The sequence below is a fragment of the Pristiophorus japonicus genome, chromosome 8 (assembly GCF_044704955.1).
Source record: "Pristiophorus japonicus isolate sPriJap1 chromosome 8, sPriJap1.hap1, whole genome shotgun sequence".
Classification (NCBI taxonomy): Eukaryota; Metazoa; Chordata; class Chondrichthyes; family Pristiophoridae; genus Pristiophorus; species Pristiophorus japonicus.
Window position 1 is genome coordinate 63,636,885 of NC_091984.1, and position 21,012 is coordinate 63,657,896.

At 42.2% G+C, this 21,012-nt stretch overlaps 1 protein-coding gene across 2 annotated transcripts in view; it reads right to left on the reverse strand.

The window, feature by feature from the left end:
- The window catches only part of zfyve9a (zinc finger, FYVE domain containing 9a), a 129,737-nt gene that overhangs the window by 58,252 nt on the left and 50,473 nt on the right, over positions 1-21,012 (reverse strand). For both annotated transcript variants that reach the window (XM_070886870.1, XM_070886871.1), the window contains 2 exons: positions 18,300-20,521; positions 8,842-8,941 (listed from right to left, as the gene is read on the reverse strand). In XM_070886870.1, the coding sequence (XP_070742971.1) occupies positions 8,842-8,941; positions 18,300-20,521 (2,322 nt within the window). The remainder of the gene's footprint in view (positions 1-8,841; positions 8,942-18,299; positions 20,522-21,012) is intronic.

Sequence of the window (21,012 nt, forward strand, 5' to 3'; positions counted from 1 at the left end):
GCAGTCATGTGATTCAATGTGTTTCCATAAATCATTTCCATTTAAAAATACTTGGAATTCAGCAACTCTCCAGTTAGCATTCTAGAAGATTGTAAATTTGATTGGCATGCCACAATTGTCAGATGTAATTATTTTAGCAGTGAGAACTGGGTTCTTCATCATTAGAAGCACAGACCCAGGTCAAAAATAATTTGCCTTTCCTTCAAATGTTGCCTTCTGGAGCCAGGAGTTCGACTGTAGGTTAAATTACATCAAGTGTCACAGATAGCACAATTGCAGTGAATCTTATGTAATATTTAACTGGAGACTTTACAGTAGTGAAGACTAGCATTCCATCAAGACGACGACGACACAAAACAGAGTCAGTGTTTTTATAACTACAGCATGATCTGCAAAAATAGATCTGCTCTCCGGAATTAGATTGCAGCCTACTTTTCATATACCTTATCAGGAAAGGAGTGTCTGTTTAAATCTGTGTGGAATGGAATTTATAACAATTAGATCTAGCATACATCTTTAATCTACATGAGTTCATCATCATCATCATCATAGGCTGTCCCTCGAAACGAGGATGATTTGCTTCCATGCCGAAAAGGGATGAGTTCACAGGTGTTTCAATGAAGGACCTAATATTCCAGATCCTAAACTACATCTTGAAGGATGGAAGGTACCTGTGCGTGGATTTTTTTCTAAATGTTTGGTGGCCGTTGCACCCCAGTCACCACACGGGCTTGACAGAGCTAGGTCTTGGTCCAGTGGCAAGGACTAACCAAGATGATTGGAGACCAGCTCTGCAGCACGGACCTAGTGCGCGCGCACATCACAGTCTCAACACAAGTCCCAAACTACTCATGAACAAGTTCAGTCAAACATGGAAAAATTAGATACTAAATAAATGTTATGCGCAGTCAGAATTCATAAGTCATTCTGTTCACCTCTGTTAAACTATCAGTATGTTTGACAATGCTTGTACTGAATGAAGATGTAGCAATAACCACAAAGTAATCCTAGTAGTCAGAAGCTGGAAATTTATTGAGGCATTTCAACAGAAAAAGTTGAAATTCTGCATTTTATTGAACTTTTTCACATTGCAAATACTTTGCATCAAATCATTTGAGATCTTATTCAATCGTGTTGAAACACCCAAGGGTGAAATTGAAAGATTCATGGGTACATGTGGACAACACCCAGCATGCCTGATAATTGTGGATCAACAAACAAAGCAAACAGGATACCCCACAGCCGAAACCTTAAAATGTAGGAATTGGGGGATAAAAACATAGAAATTTACAGCTCGGAAGGAGGCCATTTCAATTTCAGCCTATCGTGTCCGTGCCAGCCGACCAAGAGCTATCCAGCCTAATCCCACTTTCCAGCTCTTGGTCCGTAGCCCTGTAGGTTACGGCACTTTAAGTGCACATCCAAGTATTTTTTTTTTAAATGTGGTGAGGGTTTCTGCCTCTACCACCCTTTCAGGCAGAGAGTTCCAAACCTCCACTAAAACAAATTTCCCCTTACATCTCCTCTAAACCTCCCCCAATTACTTTAAATCTATGCCCCCTGGTTGTTGGCCCCTCCACCAAGGGAAACAGGTCCCCACATAATTTTATACACCTCAAATTGGGTCTCCCTCAGCCTCCACTTTTCCAAAGAAAACAGATCCAGCATCTCCAATCTTTCCTCAGCCAAAATTCTCCAATCCAGGCAGCATTCTTGTAAATCTCCTCTGCACCCTTTCCAGTGCAATCACATCTTTCCTGTAATGTGGTGACCAGAACTGCAAACAGTACTCCAGCTGCGGCCGAACCAGTGTTTTATACAGTTCAAGCATAACCTCCTTGCTATTGTGTTCCATGCGTCGACTAATAAAAGCAAGTATTCCATATGCCTTCTTAACCACCTTATCTACCTGGCCTGCTACCTTTAGGGATTTGTGGACCTGCACTCCAAGGTCCCTTTGTTCCTCTACACTTTTCAATGTCGTACCATTTAATGTTTTTTCCCTTCCCAAATGCATTACCTCACATTTAGCCGGATTGAATTCCATTTACCACTGTTCCACCCACCTGACCAGTACATTGATATCTTCCTGCAATCCACAGCTTTCTTCTTCATTGTCAACCACACAGCCTATTTTAGTGTCATCTGCAAACATTTTAATCATATGCCCAACATTCAAGTCCAAGTCATTGATATATACCACAAAAAGCAAGGGACCCAGCACCGAGCCCTGCGGAACCCCACTGGATACAGCCTTCCAGTCACAAACACATCCATCAACCGTTTCCTTTTGTTTCCTGCCTGAGCCAATTTTGGATCCAACTTGACACTTTTCCCTGGATCACATGGGCTTTTACTTTCGTGACCAGTTTGCCATGTGGTACCTTATCAAAAGCCTTGCTAAAATCTATATGCACTGCCCTCATCGACCCTCCTGGTTACCTCCTCGAACAATTCAAATCAAGTCAGTCAGACGCGGCCTTCTCTTTGCAAATCCATGCTGACTGTCCTTGATTAATCCATGTCTTTCCAAATGAAAATTTATCCAGTCCCTCAGGATTTTTTCCAATAATTTTCCCACCACGGAGGTTAGGCTGACTGGCCTGTAATTACTCAGTCTATCCCTTTTTAAACAAAGGTACAACATTAGCAATCCTCCAGTCCTCTGGCACCACACTGTAGCCAGATAGGACTGGAAAATGATGGTCAGAGCCTCTGCTATTTCCTCTTGCTTCTCAACAGCCTGGGATACATTTCATCCGGGCCTGGGGATTTATCCACTTTCAAAGCTGCTAAGCCCCTTAATACTTCCTCTCACTATTTTTAATCTTGTCTAATATTTCACACTTCTCCTCCCTCATTGTAAAGTCTGTACTGCCCTCCCTTTTGTGAAAACAGATGCAAAGTATTCATGAAGAATCATACTCACATCATCTGCCTTCACACACAGATTTCCTTTGTGGTCTCCAAGAGGCCCCACTCTCTAATTATCCTCTTGCTCTTAATGCATTTCTAAAACATCTTTGGGTTTTCCCTGATTTTATTTGCCAACATTCTTTCATGTCCTCGCTTTGCTTTCCCGATGTTTTTTTTTATTGCACCCCTGCACTTCTTATACCCCTCGAGTTTCTGCAGTATTGAGTTCTCGGAATCTGTCATAAGTTTCCCTTTTTTTCTTTATCTTACACTATTATATGTCCCTCGACATCCAGGGGGCTCTAGATTAGTTAGCCTCACCCTTTTTTTTTTAAAAAAGGGAACATACTTGCTCTGTACCCTCAGGATCTCCTCCTTGAATGCCTCCCACTGGTTTACCATCAAGTAGCCGTTTCCAGTCCACCTTGGCCAATACCCATCTCAGCAAAATTGGCATTACCTCAATTGAGAAAATTTTTTCCTGGTCCACCTTCATCCTTTTCCATAACAAACCTGAATCTTACTAAATGATCACTAGCACCAAAATGCTCGCCCACGGATAACCCTTCCACCTGCCCCTCTTCATTCCTCAAAACCAAGTCCAGAATCGCCCCTTCCTTTGCTGGGCTTATTACATATTGGTTAAAGAAGTTCTCCTGAATGCATTTTAGGAATTCTGCACCCTCTACCATTCACACTGCTTTTTGTCATGCTTAAATTGACCAAACATTGGCCAAGACAAAGGTGTCAAGCCCTAAAAAAGCCGTAAAACAGATACTTACAACAAAGAAGAGAGTTATGAGATAACTGGCAAAATTTGGGGTTAAGCCTTGATCGGAGATGATCAAGACTGAACCTCAGCTTTACTAGTGTGTGAACGGTACATAAAATAAAAAAGGTAAATCCATATTACGTCAAATTAAACAGTAACAGAAGACAAGGGGGACATAAGTTCAAAAAAGCAAATGATTTTACAAAGTTCTTCATACAATGTGAACAGACTTCCAGGCAGGGTAGCAGAGGCAAAAAAACTTTTAACTCCAAGAAGCAATTGCTTAAAGTAATGGGAAGCGCAGAAATAAATAGGTTCTGTCTGAATGAATGGGTTTTCCTCATTTAAAAAAAAATGAAACTGGTTGGCAGACAGGAAGCAAAGAGTAGGAATAAACAGGTCCTTTTCAGAAGAGCAGTCAATGACTAGTGGGGTTAGCGCAAGGTTCAGTGCTGGGACCCCAGCTATTTACAATATACATTAATGATTTAGACAAAGGAATTGAATGTAATATCTCCAAGTTTGCAGATGACACTAAGCTGGGTGGCAGTGTGAGCTGTGAGGAGGATGCTAAGAGGCTGCAGGTGTGACTTGGACAGGTTAGGAGAGTGGGCAAATGCATGGCAGATGCAGTATAATGTAGATAAATGTGAGGTTATCCACTTTGGTAGCAAAAACAGGAAGGCAGAATATTGTCTGAATGGTGACAGATTAGGAAAAGGGGAGGTGCAACGAGACCTGGGTGTCATGGTACATCAAGTCATTGAAAGTTTGCATGCAGGTACAGCAGGCAGTGAAGGCGGCAAATGGCATGTTGGCCTTCATAGCGATAGGATTTGAGTATAGGAATAGGGAGGTCTTACTGCAATTGTACAGGGCCATGGTGAAGCCACACCTTGAATACTGTGTATAGTTTTGGTCTCGTAATCTGAGGAAGGACATACTTGCTATTGAGGGATGCAGCGAAGGTTCACCAGACTGAATCCCGGGATGGCAGGACTGACATAAGAAAAAAAAAAAAACTGGATTGACTAGGCTTATATTCACTGGAATTTAGGAGAGGGGATCTCATAGAAACATAAAATTCTGATGGGACTGGACAGGTTAGATGCAGGAAGAATGTTCCCAATGTTGGGGAAGTCCAGAACCAGGGGTCACAGTCTAAGGGTAAGGGGTAAGCCATTTAGGACCGAGATGAGGAGAAACTTCTTCACTCAGAATTATAAACCCATGGAATTCTCTACCACAGAAAGTTGTTGAGGCCAGTTCGTTAGATGTATTCAAAAGGGAGTTAGATGTTGCCCTTACGGCTAAAGGGATCAAGGGGAATGGAGAGAAAGCAGGAATGGGGTACTAAAGTTGCAAAAATGATCAGCCATGATCATATTGAATGGTCGTGCAGGCTCGAAGGGCCAAATGGCCTACTCGTGCACCTATTTTCGATGTTTTTATGTTGCTATTTTTGAGCATCCCAGAAATTGCAATTCTCCACATTTAGTTCGCTCCAGTTTCAGCAAGTTAGTCTAGTTTCGTTTTAGTTCAGTTTTTTTTCCAAAAGGAGGCGTGTCCAGCCACTTACACCTGTTTTGCAAGTTTGAACTACGAAAAGTTACTCCAAACTAACGTAGAACAGAGTAAGTGTCCATTTTTGTACGCTCAGAAAAACCTTGTATAGAGTTAAGAAATCAGCGCAGCTAGCCAGAGATTGGTGGGGGGCGGGGGGAGGGAAGAGGGAGCACTGAACACCTTCACTTTTAAAAATAAAGAACCATCAATAATAAATGATAAAATCAATAAATAAATTTTTTTTTAAAAAGTTCCTACCTCACCTACTGCAGCACGTACCCGTTCGGGATCAGAGAGCCCTCCAGCAGCCCTGCCTACCCGATGAGGGCCCCGCCGCCGGGAAGAAGTTCGGGCGGGGCCCTGCCAAAGAGCTGGTCAGGCGGCCCCATCGCAGAGGTGGTATTTGGGCCGGCTGGCGAGGAGGCCTCGTGGTAAGAGCAGTGGCGGCGTGGCGAGGAACGGTGAGGCAGGCCACTCGGCCTGGGCTAGGATGACGAATATTGAATCATCCCTTCGGCCAGGGATAGGGTCGCCTAGAGACAGGACGCGCTGGGAGGGCCAGGAGCTACTTTGCACGCGCGCAGCTGCTGGCAGTCTTTTCGGCGCAGGGCTGTAGCTCTGCCTCCTGCTGCACCACGCCAACTGGAATGGAGACCTGCAGACAGTTCAGAATACGGAGGTGCTTTTTAGGCGCACTTTTAATTCTACAAACTCGGAGTAAGGCTGGGAGGTGCGCCATTCTAACCAACAGTTCAAACTTGAGCCCATTTTGAAACTAATAACCTCTCCAAAAAAATCCTTCCACCACCCCACCGCCATCTTGGCTAGATCTTGTCCACAATGCTTTTATTGTACAAATATAGGACACAGCTTGTACTGTCAATCCTCAGTTTCCAGACACCCAACATTTCTTGAACTAATGTATTCATTCGGAGTATCAATATCCTCATTCACATTTGCAAATTAAATTGCTTTAAGGTTTACTGTGGGACAGAACTGCTATCAAGTGAACTTGTCAGCTTCTATTTGTCATCAGCTATCAGTTACTTAAACATCGAGTGACTTCATGACACTGGAACAGTACGAGTATTCATCTGCAGAACAAACTGAACTAAGAGTTTTTACTTCATTCTGGGACTTAAACCAGCACACATGAATCACCAATCTCCCAATGTCAAATTCACTTTGTGGAGTGTTAAGCTATTATCACTTGAAATTAAAATCACATTTTAGGAGGCTGTGCGAGACACTGCCATAAAAAAAATTAACAGGCTCTCAGAGCTGGCCTTATGTATTTACATCGAAACATAGAAAGTAGGTGTAGGAGTAGGCCATTCGGCCCTTCGACCCTGCACGACCATTCAATATGATCATGGCTAATCATGCAACTTCAGTACCCCATTCCTGCTTTCTCTCCATACCCCTTGATCCCTTTAGCCGTAAGGGCCACATCTAACTCCCTTTTGAATATATCTAACGAACTGGCCTCAACAACTTTCTGTGGTAGAGAATTCCACAGGTTCACAATTCTGAGTGAAGAAGTTTCTCCTCATCTCTGTCCTAAATGGCTTACCCCTTATCCTTAGACTGTGACCCCTGGTTCTGGACTTCCAACATTGGGAACATTCTTCCTACATCTAACCTGTCCAATCCTGTCAGAATTGTATATGTTTTTATGAGATCCCCTCTCATTCTTCTAAATTCCAGTGAATATAAGTCTAGTCGATCCAGTCTTTCTTCATATGTCAGTCCTGCCATCCCAGGAATCAGTCTGGTGAACCGCTATTTAGACAGAGCAGTATAATCTGGGCTCAGTGCACACCCTCAAATGCAAGTTAAGTAGGGTAGCGTCCTTTATATCGCTGGCTCCCAATGGGCCAGCACCACAGCACTTTATCTACTCCATACAGTCTTTGAGAAATAGTCACAAATCTAAACTATTTATAATATACCAACTTTGAATAGATTCCTGAAGGAAATCTGCCCATAAAATCAATAGGCTTGAAACTAATTTGGAAGAAAGAAATTATTGAGTTTACACTGTGACTCAGGTGGTCAAGATTTGGATCAGATCCAACCTTCAAACCTCAACAATGCTCTCTGGCTTTCAGTGAGGGGGCAGAGGGAGGCGGAGGAAAAGAGTGATGATAAAGTTGTCCAATTTGGGATAGCGAGGCAAGAATAAAACCTAACCAACTATGTAGTTGGTGGTTGGACAAGGGAAGAGAGAAATGGTCTCTCAAAAGTACATTTTCCCTGAGTGGCATGGCTATGTCTATAGGCTGAATGATCCTGGTTTGAGGAAAGTAGTGTGGGCAGCAGGAGAGAGGAGAAAGAGACATTTTTAAATACATTTGAGCTTCATCCCATTTTAAAACTTCATGCTTGAGACAACGTTGCCCCAGGTAAGACAAGCTTCAATATTGTACTTGTGCATTTTTATATAAATAAAATGCATTGTAACAAAGCCCATCTATATGCACTTTGAATATAGTTACAAACACTACACAGATGCTAAACTGTGGGCCTTTTGAGCTTCCTGAAGAATAATGTTAGAATAAAGCTTAAAAGGCTTAAATGAGGACAGGCTGCATAAAATTGGCTTGTATTCCCTCAAGCTTAGAAGGTTGAAGAGTGTTATAATCAAGGTGTTTCAAAATGATAAAGAAATTTGATAGGGTAGAGAAAAACTCAAATTATTGAAATTTACAGCACTATTTGGCCCATCGCACTGTGCTGACCCTTTGAAAGAGCTGTTGTGCTTAGTCCCACATTTTCTGTCCATAATCCTGCAAGTTCCTCATCCTCAAGTACCTGACAAAATCTCCTGATCTCCCATTTGCCCATGATTTTTAATTTGTGACCTCTGGTTATTGACCCACTCACCAGAGGGAATAGTTTTTCTGTTTCTACTCTCATCAAAACCTCTATTCAATCACATCTTAAGCTTCTCTGTTCCAAGGAGAACAGTCCTAACTTTCCAACCACTCCTCATAACTGAAGTCCCTCATCCCTGGTAACATCCTGGTAAATATCCTCTGCACCCTTTACATCTTTCTTGAAGTGTAGTGCCCCAAATAGTCCACAATTCGCCAGCTGAGGCCCAACTAGAACAAGGGGGAAATAAGCTTAAAATCAGAACCAAGCCATTCAGAAGTGAAATCAGGAAGCACTTCTTCACACAAAGGGTAGTAGAAACCTGGAACACACTCCCCAACAGGTTGTGGGTGCTGGATCAATTGAAACTTTCAAGACTAAGATTGATAGAATGTTGTTATGCAAAGGTATCGAGATATATAGAGCAAAGGCAGTTAAATGGAGTCGAGGTACAGATCAGCCATGATCTAATTGAATGACAAAATAGGCTTGAAGGGCTGAATGGCCTACTCCTGTTCCTCTGTTCTTATGAAAAACACTCAAGAATTACTTGAGTATTGCAATACTCAGGCACTACTTTTAAACAGGAAGCTCAACATGATTAATGTCCAAAATATTTAAAAACGGTAACATACGAGTTGTTATAGCCTATTTTAATATTTCATCCCTTACAAACCATATTGAAGGCCAGAAAAAGGGAAGTAACTTACAACTTGCAAGAACAGAATGGCAAGTTACACAGACGCGGGCTTCTTTCATGTCCATATAATTTAACTTGCACTTCAGACTGCAACATGCTGCACAGAAAACCTACAGAATAGAAAGGAGACGTCAAAAAAGGAGTTGGCACAAAAATAGTCAATTGCATAAAACAATAGTTGTCAAAAAGACACTAAAATGATCGAATTCTAGCAATGTTCCAACTTTGATCTTGTATATGGCAAAAATATTTATGCGTTGAACTTAAGCTATACAATTTTCTTACCATAGAAACTATAAAAGCCAATTATAGGCCCCAAGTTTCCACACGCAGCACAACAGGCGCCCCTCCGAGCTGAGCGCCCGTTTTTCGCGCCGAAAACGGCGCCCGAAAAAAAAAACGCGCTATTCTCGAGCGCTTTGCAGCTCGATGTCTGCTTGGCGTGGCGCCCAGGGGGCGGAGCCTACCACTCGCGCCGATTTTGTAAGTAGGAGGGGGCGGGTACAATTTAAATGAGTTTTTTTCGTGCCGGCAACCCAGCGCGTGCGCGTTGGAGCGTTCGCGCAGTCTGAAGGAAACATTGGCACTCGGCCATTTTAAAAAGTGCTGCAGAAAGAGTGAAAATGTGTTTATTGAACCCTTGCAAAGGCTTGTATTTTAATTTTCTTGATATTTCTGTGTGTGAGGGTGAGGGAGTGCATTCTGTAATTAAAGATAGACTGTGATAAACAGGACACATGCACTTGTTTGAGACTATCCAAATTCTTTGTAGCTGTTCAATTTTTAACATTTTTTAATAAAACCACATTCCCTTCCATGATCAGCACTGAGGCTTCTTGCAGCTTTCTCCCCCTGCCGTCCGTCGGGCCCGACGGCAAGCGGCTGCCTCAAGTAATGAGGCTTCCTGCAGCCTTCTCCCTGCCGTCGGGAACGGCTGCCTGCCTGCCCCTCCCGTCGTCGGGACCAACGCCACACCGCCCGAAATGCCTGCCTGAAGCACTTTCACACCAGGTAGGAAGATGGTTTATTTAATCTTTTCTTTGCTTATAAATTTTTATTCAGGTTGGATTTATTTGTATAATATTTGTATAAGTATAACTAAGGATTTATTGTAGAATTAAATGACTACCCTTTCCCCCCTTCCCCCACCCCCACCTCGTTCCCAACGCCTAATTTGTAACCTGCGCCTGAATTTTTAATGTGTAGACAAGGTTTTTTCAAGCCTACAAAAATCTTCACTTGCTCCATTCTAAGTTAGTTTGGAGTAAGTTTTCACTGTGGAAACTTTCAAATCAGGCGTCAGTGGCCGGACACGCCCCCTTTTGAAAAAAAAATTCAGTTCCAAAGTGAAACTGTTCTACCTAACTAGAACTGCAGAAACCTAAATGTGGAGAATTCCGATTTCTAAGATACTCCGTTCTACACCAGTTGCTCCTAAAAATCAGGAGCAAATCATGTGGAAACTTGGGGCCATAGTCACTAAATCCAAGAATAGTAGATGCTTTGACTTGCAACAGTGTCACATTTGTCAATGAACACTCCAAGTTAATCCCATCTGCTTTAAAATAGTCTTGAACATACATATTGAACACTGTCCCACAATTTTAATTCCAACCTCTCAGCCAGAACACAAGAAACCATCTTATGATGTGCCTGAAAAGACTTAGGCACCATTAAATACGAGAGAAACCAGAAGCAACTGTGCTAGATTCCAATAACTGCACTTTGTTATGCCACAATTAAAATCATATACTAACCAAAGATAGAAGACAAAATGTACTAAAAACTGCCCTAAACGGTTTAAAAATCAGATCTCTATTATAAAATTGTTTCAAAGTTCTGACTTACACCCTAGAATTGAAACACAAAAGGTTAGTATGCAGGTACAGCAAGTGATCAGGAAGGCCAATGGAATCTTGGCCTTTATTGAAAAGGGGATGGAGTATAAAAGCAGGGAAGTCTTGCCACTGTTATACAGGGTATTGGTGAGGCCACACCTGGAATACTGCGTAGTTTTGTTTTCCATATTTAAGAAAGGATATACTTGCTTTGGAGGCAATTCAGAGAAGGTTCACTAGGTTAATTCCAGAGATGAGGGGGTTGACTTATGAGGAAAGGTTGAGTAGTTGGCCTCTACTCATTGGAATTCAGAAGAATGAGAGGTGATCTTATTGAAACGTACAAGATTATGAGAAGGCTTGACAAGGTGGATGCAGAGAGGATGTTTCCACTGATAGGGGAGACTAGAACTTGGGGGCATAGTCTCAGAATAAGGGGCCGGCCATTTAAAACTGAGATGAGGAGCAATTTCTTCTCAGAGTTGTAAATCTGTGGAATTCGCTGCCTCACCGAGAACTGTGGAAGCTGGGACATTGAATAAATTTAAGACAGAGATAGACAGTTTCTTAACCGATAAGGGAATAAGGGGAGCAGGCAGGGAAGTGGACCCAAGTCAATGATCGGATCAGCCATGATCGTATTAAATGGCAGAGCAGGCTCCAGGAGCCGTATGGCCTACTCCTATTTCTTATGTTCTTATTAACTGGCCACGCCTCAGGAATCTCTCTGCTTCTGACTATTGTTGTGCCTCATCTGAGCTTAACTACCCACCTCTTCCCCCTCTCTTACCTTTCCTGCTGCTGCTGCTGTCCAGGCATCCACTGCACTTGCCAGCGCCGATTTTCTTACTTCCACAGATTTCTTTAACTCTCCAGAAGATTTTTCTGCAGAGGCCACATATGCTGGCCTAAGCAGTACTGGAGGAATTCTCAGCTGGCCAAAGTTGCATAAATGACCAGAATTTGCACAGTTGACAGGTTACTCCCCTTTTGGCTGAAAAAAAAACTTACCTAAAAAAAATCATAACTAACTGAGTTACGCTGGTGCAAATTGATTGGGGAAACTGGCTTTGTAACTTAGGCCAAAAAAAGCAGCCTGCTCCAAAAAAACGGCACAAATCACTGGGGGAAATGGAGTCCTATCATGCAAGTGGAGTTTCAGGTCAAAAAGGAGAATAATGTGCGTATGCTTAATTTTTTGCAACACTCTCCTTCAATGGTGCTGTTGGCAAGATCAGCTAGCATGTAACAGCTAATCTGACTCTTCATTTTCTTTCTTGCTCGCCTACCCACCCCCACCCCTCAAAAAAGCACAACTGCTACCAAGTCCAACTGCTGGACCCTATAAATCCAAGAAAGATGGCAAAAGTTTCCCCTTCCAAGGGTGAGTACTGAAGGCAATATGCATTCATTTCCAGTGATCCCATTAATGGACTCTGCTGAGATCATTATTTTGCAGTTGAAGAATCTGGATATTTAAACATGGCAGTCTGTATTTGCAACCCCAAAGTTCTAATCGGTTCCATTGGATAGCAAGACCAGATTTTGGATTGGTTTTCTTGGAGGAAAAGACACACCCAACAGTTTATCTGGAATCAACCAGGACTAGAGGGAGGAGAGGGAGAACGTGGTGCGGGTTTAAAGGGGGTGGGGTTGGAAGGCCGTGATCCACGTTTAACCAGGGGGGGGGGGGGGGGGGGGGAAAAGAGAAAGAAAGGGAAGGGGAGAGAGAACACGATTTGTCTTCCCATCTGGATCACATTCTTGCTCGCATTTCCACCCCCTCCCCATAGATCAGAATCATGTTCTCCATAATCTTCCCACATCCTGCCCAGAGTTCCTGACCTCTCCCCCTCCGAGCTCATTTCTCCTCCTCGCGATCCCCTCTTCTTTCTCTTCCCTCCCCTCCCTCCCTCTCCTCATACCCCTTCAATTACCACCTCTTCTCCTCCCCCCACTGCCCCGGTGGTCTCCCTCTCTGCTCTTTTCCCCCCTCATTCGATTCGCTCTCCCTTCCTCCTGTCTTGGTCACCAACGGATCCCCTGACCTTCCACAGCCGCTGTATCATAAGTCGCGCATGCACAGTACCCTGAGTGTGCATGTGCAGTACCAAATGGGCACGCATGTGCAGAAAGATAAAAATACAAATAAAAATTTCCCCTCCATTTAACCACACTCATACTGATGTACCAGCTTGTTATATTCAGTATAGCTTCCACTTACCGTCACAAGAATAGTTTAAATGGGCAGGCTAGACTGAGGTTTACAATGGCACGTCAGTGATTTATCAGCTGGTGATAGCATTATTGGCTTCCTGGCTTGAACCTCAAATTCAACTTTTTTTCTCACTCAGCTTGCTTATCTAAGACAGAGTCATCCTCAGGTCCCTTTGTGCTTGGCAAAATCTATTCCACTGTTCAACATTTTAACTATATGGGATCCTAGGGCAGTATTTGCAATGTCAGCATGGTCGATTTTTCTTTTTTACTTTGGACAGTCTCCTTGGTCATCTCCATTACTGCAGTAGCAGAACTGGAAAGGATTTCCTCTTGCTAGAGACAGTGGTCCTGAATTTGCGGTCGGAGGCTTCCTGCGGGGAAATGCCTGCGATCCGCAAATAAAACACCCACGTACCTGGTGGTCCAGGAGGTACGGAGGTTTGCGGTCCTGGGGCTCGAGGTACACCCGGGAAGAGGCCCATGTATCCCGGGGCACAGGTGGTTCCCGAGCGCCCTTGGCATCACATGGGCCGGTCAAACGAATGACGGGAGGGATTCCCCATTCATACTTATGGGGATTTGTATGTATGGAAATCCCATAAGTATGAATGGGAATACCCCCAAAAACACATCTACACAAATACATTTTTTTAAAACCATCACATATTTAAAATGAATTAAAATGGCATTTAATTAAAATTTTAAAACAAAAATGTAATCTTTTGGAAAAATAAATGTATAGTTTTAAAGGGGTTAAAAATACACATCTTATTTCACAGGTTTTTAAATGTCTAAATTATTAATTTTTTTATTTTTGTTTAAAAACTCTTGCGCTGGTAAAAGCAGGCCTTATTTTCCAAATAGCCCAACTCTCCGCATGCGAATGCACTTTTCCCAGGGATGCGGGTGATTTGGCGAGAATTCTTCAGAGTGCAAGTTCCAGGTTTTAGCCCAAGCGCGAGCACACCCCGTACACACCCGTAACGGCCGCAAATTACAGCCTAGTATTGGTAACCATATCCTTGGTATTGGTCACTTTGGTAGTGCTCGCATTCTTTGCGGTTCTCTTTAGTGCCCATAGCCGAGACCCAGCACTTCAGCCTTTTGGGGGAAAGAGGGTTCCAGATTTCCACCACCTTGTGCGTGGGGAAAAAATGCTTCCCGATTTCACTCTTAAAATAGCCTAGCTCTAATTTTAAAATTGTGGCCCCTTGTTCTGGATTCCCCCACCAGAAGAAAGAGTTTCTCTATCTATCCTCTCAAATCCTTTAATCATTTTAAACATCTCAATTAGTTAACCCTTCAACCTTTTAAATTTAAGGGAATACAAACCATGTTTATGCAATCTGTCCTCATAATTTAACTCTAAGCCTCGGTATAATTCTGGTCAATCTATGCAGTACTCTCTCCAAGGTCAGTATATAGTTCCTGAGCTGTAGTGCCCAAAGCTCCAGATGGGATCTGACAATGACTCTGTACAATTGAAGCATAACTCTTTCATCCCTCACCCCCCCCCCCCCACCCTGTTTTGATTCCAGCTTTCTTCAGATAAAGGCAAACATTACATGAGCCTTTTTGATTACTTTCTGTCCCCGTGCACTAGCTTTTATTGATTTGTGTACCTTAACACAATGTTCCCTGGAAGCTGCACTCCAGGGAAACTGTGCAGCCAGCTTTCTGGCTTTTCAATGTAAAAACCATGCACGCGCAGTATTTTGAATGAGCCGTGCAGAGCAAAAAAAAAAATTAGATGGAACACTGCCTGGACACCCAAATCGTATTGCTTCTCCACGGCTCCTGGTCTCTCGCCATTAAAAAAATGATCCGATATGTCTTTCTCTGATCCAAAATGGATAACCTTATGCTGCCTCACATTGAACTCCATCTGCCATAGTTTTTCTTGTTCTGTCTATAATCCCACTGTAACATCCTGCTCGCATCCACACAACTTGCTGTGTCTTTTTAGTGTCATTTAAAAACTTGGATATAGAACACACTCTTCCTTCATCCAAATTATTGATATACATGGTGAAAAATTGAGGACCTAGTAAAGGTCCTTGGGAGAACCACTTGTCGCATCGTGCCAATCGAAGATCTAGGCCTCTATCCCTGCTCTCTCTATACTACCTGCCAACTAATTGCCACCCCATGTCATAAGGTTACCATTGATTCTGCGTGCTTTAATTTTTGCTAATCTCTTGTGCGGAACTTTATCAAATGGTTTCTGGAAGTCTATATGGATAACATCCATAATCACTCCCCTATCCAGCATGTTAGTGACCTCAAAAAATTCAACTAGATTAGTCAAACATGACTTACCATTCGCAAGTCCATGCTGCCTCTGATCAGCTCATATTTGTTCAACGGTTGAGTCACTCAGTCCCAGATGATAGATTCCAGTAACTTTCCCATAACTCATATCAAACTGATTGCAGCACTGACGATATTCTTTGACAACAGCTATGTTCAGAAAGTTACTAACTTGCCACATTAAACCCCAGAAATGTCCTTTAAAATGGTTTTCTTTTGAACCTTTTTCAATGCATCAATGTTGTTTTTGAAGAAATCAACCACCCCAAAATTGCACACATTCCAAATGTTGTCTGTGAACTAGATAGTTAGAATAGCTTGCTCCAATTCTCAGGCAAATGCTCCTGAGGAAATTGACCAGGATTTCTGCTCCTGAGCACCATCCAGTGACCCCTGTTGAAGTGCATGTGTGGATGTTTGGTGAAGATGGGATAAGACTCAGCCCCCATCATAGGCGGTCCCTCGAAACGAGGATGACTTGCTTCCACGCCAAAAAAAGGACGAGTTCACAGGTGTTTCAATGAAGGACCTGAACTACATCCTGAAGGGTGGCAGATGCCTGTGCGTGCATTTTTTTTTTTAAATCGTGGGATGGCCGTTGCACACCAGCCACCACACTGGCTTGACAGAGCTAGGTCTTCGTCCAGTGGCAAGGATTATCCAAGACAACTGGGCCCCGATCACATCCCTCCACAGTCTCTCGCCACTCCTTCGCCCCAACCTCGCCGCTCCTGCTGTATCTGCCCACACGCTAATCACTGATCTGGGTCTTGATGACGTCACTTCACAGCCGTCGCCCTCCTGCACCAGCTCGCGCTGTACCTTGCAGTGGTATGCCTCCATGCTGCCCATGACTGCCGCTCCTTTTATGGTCCCAACCTGCTGCTGATGTTCCCTCGCAGGTCGGGGTCTCCACGCTGCCCATGGCACGCCTATCAATACTACAGGTTTGCAGATGATCAGTTTGATGAGTGAAATCCCCAGACTGCATACAAAGAATCCACCGCTTCAGAGGAGGATAACAGAAAATTGGACTTATCTAGTGCTTTTCATGACCCAAGCACTTCCCAGCCAACGAAGTAGTTTTAAATTGTGATCACAGTTGTATTATGGGAAATGCTGCAACCAAAATTGTGCACTGCAAGGTCCCACAAGCAGCAATGAGATAAACGCCCAGATGATCTGTTTAAACATTGGCCAAGACACAAGAACCCCCTTGCTCTTCTTTAAATAGTGCCATGGGATCTTCTGCGTCCACTTGAGAGCAGATAGGGCCAATGTCTCCTCCGTAAGCTGAAAGGTCTGCCTTCCCATTGTGCGTCCCATTCAAATTTTTGCGCATGCACAGTAACTACAATGTGAAAGCCAGTGAGCGGCCTGTGCGAGTCCTTGCAGCTGACTGTGCGCAGCTTAGCAGGAACATTGGATGGGAGCTCGGTTTAATGCCCAAGCTGAAAGACGGCACCTCCGACACAACAGCACTCGCTCAGTAGTGCACTGGAGTGTCAGACTAGATTATATGCTCAAGTCTGTGTAGTGGGGCTTGAGCCTATAAACCTTATGACTCAGGCAATAGCGCTACTTCTGATTCAATTCTCGATACTAGCAGTGCGAAGAAATCACGAAAGAGCTTGCATTTGTACAGCACTATTTTTTTTTTTTTTAAATGATATCCCAGATCACTTTACAATCAATGTATTACTTTCTAAAGTTACTGTTACGTAGGCTAACTGAATTTAACTCATTCTTTTTTAGGACATCAGAAATCGTTATCTCGCTTACTCTACAATTTCTTCAACAATCTAGTCTTTTGAAACCAATAAATAGCTCTAGATTTACCTCATTGGTCTCCCACTCTTAAATCTGGATTGTGTTTTGCACTGAGCCGTGGCACTTCATAACTTTTTTTTTTAAAAATGAGAAATCATAAAAAAGGTTTGATATTCCATTCATTAGCTACTCTACTGATGATTCAAGTTTGAGATTACATTAGCTACTCAATTTACTTGTAAATTCACAACACTTGATTTCCGTTTACCAACTATAAAGGCTCAACTATTATGGTCAGTTCTCTAAAGTGAACTTATGCAAACAGTCACATACTACAGTCTTCAGTCAACATGTGCAAAATGCATATTAATAGTTGTACAATTATATCCTACACTTCTATTACCTAACCACATTTACAGATGTGGCTACCGAAGTGCAGCAGATGGAGGAAATGAGGATGCTTGAGGCACATCAAAAGGGACAAGAGAAGAATCCATTGAAGATGTACTGATGGCACTAGGACAGACAAGAATTGAAATTATGGTGGGTAGAATATAAATAAAATATGTTTTATATATATGTTTGGCTTTCAAAGGGTTTGATAAAGGGCACATAAAAAATGTAAAAAGGTGAAGGCCCATAGCATTAAAGGTAATATCGTGACGAAGATAAAGGGATGGATGAAGGACAATAAAAAAAATGTTCACAGATGTGCTATGGTAAAGAATTCATATCTATTGCAATAATTAGGCCCAAATCTCTATTACTAATTTGTAAACCAACAATACAAATAGGACATGAACTGTATTTCACTAGTCAATAAACTCCATTCTACTTCCAAAATTGCTTACAATGAAAGCAAAACCAATCTAAATAGAAATGGACGAGGACTAGAATACCATAAGATGTAGTCAGGCAAACTTTCCTGCAAAATGCTGCCAACACTGTAGTTACAGCGGTCAAGTACAAACATGCTACACAGTGAACTGGAGAGACTCAAATTATCCACTACAATCTACAATTCCTAGCCAGGCTGTTGGAGGTGCTGAGCAGAGAGCAAGCAGTGACCATGGAGAGGAAAGGACAAAAAAAAGAGGCATCTTTTGAGCTGGTCGAGTGCACCACTAAATTTTTAGCAGCAAACAGTCATTTCCTGGTCACTGTAAAATAGTGGCATTTCCAACAACTCAACATAAAAAAAATCTACTTTTTTGGTAGTTTTCCCAAAGCACACCACTAGTCAGGCACTGGATTCACATATCCTAGTTAAATCATAACTGTTTAAAACCGTTGCAAAACGTAAATGTACTTAATCAGAAAGACAACTCACCTTTCCACAAGCTCTGCAGTGATGACGCCTCTTTGTGAATGTAAACTTCAGCTCACATTTCATGCAGTTTGGCGCTTGGGAATCTGGTACCCATACTGGAGCAACATCACCCAGTGTTGTAAATGGCTTTCTGAGGGGTCCTGGAAACTGTTCAGCTCGCAGGTCATTATCAGGACTTTCAGATCTCAAAGCATAATCTGAGTTGACATCTTTGGAAGCCCCAGCATAACACACTCCTAATTCTTCATCATTACTGCTGCAATCTGGTACTAAAGCACCACCGTTCAAAGCACACGAGGAATCCTCAGGGGGGTCTGTTTTATCAATAAAACCTACATTTTTGTTTTTTGCATTGTGCGTGGGGTTAGTTGACCCCAAGTCATTCAATAATTGGTTAGTCAAAGGTTTTGGGATCTGTAGTTTCAGGTTCAAAGGTTGCTTGGGTCTAGCACCTCCAAACGGAATACTGATTGGTTGTGCATTATTTAGAGCTAATTTTACCGCATCTTCATGTGCACAAGTCACTGTAGCAGACTGGTTGGGAGTGTTAAAATAATTGTCTTTTAACTGATCAGCAATATCTGTAGAAATATTTAATCTGGCCAAACCATTAGCCACTCCTGCTTCCATTGCATCGTTTTCCCGGTGTTGGGTGTAGTTGTAACTTTCTGACTTGCTCTCCTCAATCTCCTTCTCTTCAGTTACTGAATCCTCCTTTAAAGGCAAAGATTTAGAATCGCAGGCTGTGGTTGTACTTGGGACGGATGGGATGGATGTAGAGTCTAATCCATCATATGAACAGCAAGGCGTTGACACCTGTTCCTTCATGTCAGCACACAAGATATTTGATTCTTGCAACCAATCTTCAACAGGAACCATGGATTCTGCCAATGGTTTTGTTAGATCTAAAATAATCTCACCATTATTTCCAGAGTGCTTCTCCGTAATTTTGTTTTGTAATAATGCATCCTCTTCCAATGCTTGATGATTGCTTTGTCTCATGTGCTGAGTTAACTGATCAAGCGTTGCTTCGGACCGAGATGACGACACTTTACTTGAATGACAAGACAGGTCAGTGGCATATCCCTGCATGAACAGAATGTCATTGCTTTCACTGGCTTTTTCGCAAACAGTCATTTCATCACTTATCTTACTGATGTCATTCTCGAAATGGTGACCATCATCTCCACAATTGCCATAATTTGAGTTGTATTGTACTGCAATCAGATTTGGCTTGTTGTTGACAGAACAGGACTGAGATTGTTGAGATTGTGTTTTTTCAGGGTCCATTTTTAACCCACTAAAATTATCTAGGTTACCCACTATCAGTGTATTAGCTATTCCATCCAGGTTTCCATCCACATCTCCAGTTTTTACAACTGAATTATTTTCAATGCGTGTTACTGACTCATCTTTGAGTTCTGTAGCAGCATCATTTGCTTCAGTTTTTCCAGAGGATAAATCACTTAATTCATTTATGTCAGTAGCACTAGCCAACTCAGACAATACATTCTGTTCACAAATAACTGATAAATCATCAACCATACAAAACTCCTTTGAATTAGGTGATGCATTTTCCAAATCTGTACAGTTCCTTAAACTTTCAAATGAAGATTTTACAGTGAGCTCATCTGTACAGGATAGGTTTAATTGTTCGATACTTTTCTTTGGAACAGTCTTCTCACTTTGACCTTTCATGTCAGATAACTGACCACTTTGTAGGTTTGTGTTTTCTACTATAAAGCTGTTAAGATTTAACATATTTTGGCTGCTTGAGTTGTCCTCCTGCAATAGGTCACCACACTGTACTGGTTGGCTGTCAGAATTCTGTACAATTAATCCAAATATACTTGAAGAATTCATATCTTCAGAAAAACTCAGTTCATTTCCACAAGCAGAATTCACTGATGAATCAAAAGAATTTGGCCAATGATCACAATTATTGTTTTTGTTAGTCACAGGAACTCCTTCGTCATTAATCCACTGCACATCAAGCCCTAGATTTTCTGTGGCATCATTTCCATTAAGACAGTGATCCCCTCCCCCAAACACTGCAATCTCAGGTTTAAGTGAAGAACAGCATTTTAGTCTTGCTTGCACCTCACTGGACAATGTTCCCACATTCACGCTAGACAAGGCTGGATTTAGTGACAGCAGATGAGAGGGTGGATCCAAAATCTGACTCCACTTTGCCTCAAATACACTTGGGGACTCAGGCTCATCTGGAAAAAAAGAAAAAAGTCCAGATGTTATGACACATATAAACCTACATTGATCCTACATATCTATTTAGTGTTAACTTATTCTCGTCAAGGGCCTAAGTCATTCACTTCTCCTTGAATCAACCCTTGAAAAACCAGAGAAACGTACATCAGAATGACACCTGAAAAGTAGCCACTAAAATATGACAGTCCCACTTTTGCTTACATTTATTAATTTACATTCATCTCATTTACATTTAATGCTCCAAAACAGGCAATACAAATTTATAGAAATATAATCTCTGATTAATGTTTTATTAGAGACCATATATAAATGATTTAGAACATTTCACAGGAGCTTTAGTACCAGAGCATTTTTTTTTAAAAAAACAAGACAGTTTGTAATAATGAAAATCAGCTGTTCAGTTGAACACAAACCTTCACAAAAGTATCCAGATTGGGCGAGTGCTTTGCAGAACACCTCCATTCAGTCCGCAAGCGTGACAGAGCTT